Consider the following 2910-nt stretch of genomic DNA (forward strand, 5'->3'; position numbering starts at 1 on the left):
CATTCACTTCTAAGGCAAAACAAGAATAATAAGTTAGCATTCTTGTCAAACTATTAAAGACATGAATCTTGAATGCTGTCATTGCATGTTGATTTTGCTATGTAGAAACAATGTGGATTTTGTCTCATCTTTTTGTCTTGGGACAATTGAGCTAATTTTTTTAGGTATAGAGTCAATTGAGTTAGGCTTCTCAATATCAACCAATAAAAGGATTTAAAGATGTATTCTCCTACCTTGTCTCCTACTTAGAAAGATTCATTTATAAGAGTTTTTTCTCTATAATAAAGATCAGTGTCAAAATTAATGAAAATAGCAATAATGAAATCCCAAAATGTATGACCAATTAATGGACAAGAATGATAGCACAGAGATAATGAACCAAGCATTGTGAATGAAAAAGGATCTCCGAAGGTGAGAGAATAATCCCCGATCACAGGTAGGGAGGGAGGGCGGGAGGCATTCATTCATTCGTTTATTAATTCATCCATCCATTTATCTCTCTCATAAGGGATGAAGGAGTCGAGTCTAGCGAGCACCAGTGGCAGTGTCGGTGGAGGAGCGCAGCATGGCATCAGTAGTCAGTTTCCTTGTGCCATGCCCTGCACTGCTCTGCTGCTCTCCCACCGAGCGCGTCTGCTTCTTCTTTTTCTTCTTCCAGACTCTCTCGTTCCGGTGCCCGGCTGGTCTCACCCATGGCCTCGTCGGTTTTCCTCAGATTTTCTGAACGTGGATGGATACCCGTGACTGTGACGATGTATCAGACAGGCGGTGACGCTCCGTTTTCTCGCTTTCTTTTCTCGTCCACCTTGGATCTCCTGAGGCATCTATGGAGGCATGCCTGATCCTCAGTTATAGAAATTAGTATGGAGTAAGTATGGTTTGATCGGAATGGGAGGTGTTGCGGCGTTGAGCATGGGGATATTCGAGATGTGGCTGTTTGCATTGAGGTTTGAGCGACTTTAGCTGATGCAGATGCGCAGGCATTTGGACGAGGTCAGCTGATGTATCGGATGACGTGGTCGAATGTTTGTTTGGTTAGAATGCCGGCTGCGCGGACGTACCCGGCAATGACAAAGCACGTCGTGTTTTGTGCTTGGCAGGTGTGGCGGTAGGCCTTGATGCGAGGTTGTGACCTGTACTAAATCTTGCTGGGAATGATGAATTGAAGTGCGGTGCATCTTTAAGATGTGTGGCTGGAATGTGTGTAGCCCTACTACTGAGAAAGGTATCCGAAGGAGTCTAGGGCCCTCAGTCTTTACAGCTGAGTAAGAGCAGGGACAGAGAATATCAAGCTGGACTGGGAGATGGCTTAAGAGTTGGATAAAATGTCGCCTGCATGCTCCCTACCCGGGCTACTGGGGGTAAACGGAAGCGTTGGCGGCGATGGAGTTCTCAATTTAGACATATTGCAGATGCATTCCAATGGCAGCCATGCCGTTTGCGTCGGCGAGAGTTCTTCCAAAGGCTCTCAATCCCTTACCTTCGATACCACCACGGATGCTGACGGCGAGGGGAGCACGCCCTGCGAGCGAGAGATTCCCAAGGTGGTCACTGTATTAGCCTCGGTGCTTGACCGTCTTGTTGCCAGTAACGAGCAGTTCGCCACTACACCATCCCAACCAAGCGTGTATAACCCTAAGACGCTTACTATATTTCACGGCCTGCGTGCGCCTAGCATCAGCATTGCTAAGTACTTGGAACGCATCTTCAAGTACACAAATTGTAGCGCATCGTGCTTTGTTGTTGGATATGTCTTCATTGATCGTCTCATCCACCAGCAGCCTGAATTGCTCGTCACTTCTCTCAACGTGCATCGGCTGCTGGTTACGAGTGTGATGGTGGCCACCAAAATCCTCGATGATGTGTAAGTGTCAGCAACTGCTTGTCACATTCTTGCTATTATACATTGTCGGGTATTTAGTGAGGTTTGGCACAACTATTTTTGCTATCTTCTTAAACTTCGTCTTATTGGTTTTTGCGTAATCTTGAGGGGTGACGGCGTGTACTATGTTAGCTTACAGCTGTGAGTGGGCCTGTCACTTGATGTGACCATTGCCAACTCAGTAGACTGGAGGTTACATTCACAACAGAGTATTGAGACTTTTGTGCATTTCCATGAGTATCGGCAGGTGCTATCTATCTCACTTCTAGCAGCTGTGATATTGCTATTACATGTTGAAGTGAACCTTGTGCAGGCACTTCAACAATGCTTTTTTCGCCCGAGGGGGAGGTGTCAGCGTGAGTGAGCTGAATAGATTGGAACTTGAGTTTCTGTTTCGATTAGGCTTTAGGCTCACTGTGACAGTCAGTTTATTTGAGAGCTATTGCTCTTATCTTGAAAAGGAGGTGATGGCTATCGAGAAGAAGATGGAACATCTAGAACGAAGCCTGCCCGCATTCGGTAGTGCCTCCACAAGTCCTGAAGGGAAGACACCTATGCACTGGAAAAAAGCATCTTCAGGACGTCAAGGAGAGCCATTTGATCCAAATCACCTTCAAGCAGAATATGACCATACTTTTTCTAGAATGATGACTAGGGAGGTGTCTCCAAGTTGAAATTCCTTCCTCTCTTTATGGCTAAGATGTTAAGTTTGATATGAAAGAGATCATGACACTTGCATCAGTGATGTTTGGGGAGATGGTTTTCTTCAATTGTTGCTCTATGGAAATCGTAGCTACGCATTCAAGTTGACCATTTCTTTCAAGAATGAATCAGTGGAAATAAGTGCTTTGAGTGTTGTGTTCTCATTGATTATAAGCACTTTTGGTGCAGGCAATGCAATATGATGAGACCCCTGCAAAGATTTTTTAATCATTAAAGTCACAACTTGGGACAAAGTCGATTATCGAGTTTGAGAACACCTGTCATACTATCACCTCATTTGTTGTCGAAGGTGTGGTATTCAGTAG

At 45.1% G+C, this 2910-nt stretch overlaps 1 protein-coding gene across 2 annotated transcripts; it reads left to right on the forward strand.

Annotated features, from left to right (window-relative positions):
* Positions 1–527: 527 nt before the first annotated feature.
* LOC112285488 (cyclin-U1-1) lies at positions 528–2623 on the forward strand. Of its 2 annotated transcripts, none has more exons than XM_024526358.3 (3): positions 528–993; positions 1101–1864; positions 2196–2623. In XM_024526358.3, exons 2-3 carry the CDS (start codon positions 1326–1328, stop codon positions 2554–2556), a joined length of 900 nt encoding a protein of 299 aa, XP_024382126.1. In that variant the 5' UTR covers positions 528–993; positions 1101–1325; the 3' UTR covers positions 2557–2623. The 2 variants fall into 2 exon arrangements, with proteins under 2 accessions (XP_024382126.1, XP_090108547.1); XM_090252421.1 differs by having other exon boundaries at positions 528–868.
* The last annotated feature ends 287 nt before the right edge of the window (positions 2624–2910 follow it).

This window comes from Physcomitrium patens, chromosome 8 (assembly GCF_059467195.1).
Source record: "Physcomitrium patens ecotype Gransden chromosome 8, ASM5946719v1, whole genome shotgun sequence".
Classification (NCBI taxonomy): Eukaryota; Viridiplantae; Streptophyta; class Bryopsida; order Funariales; family Funariaceae; genus Physcomitrium; species Physcomitrium patens.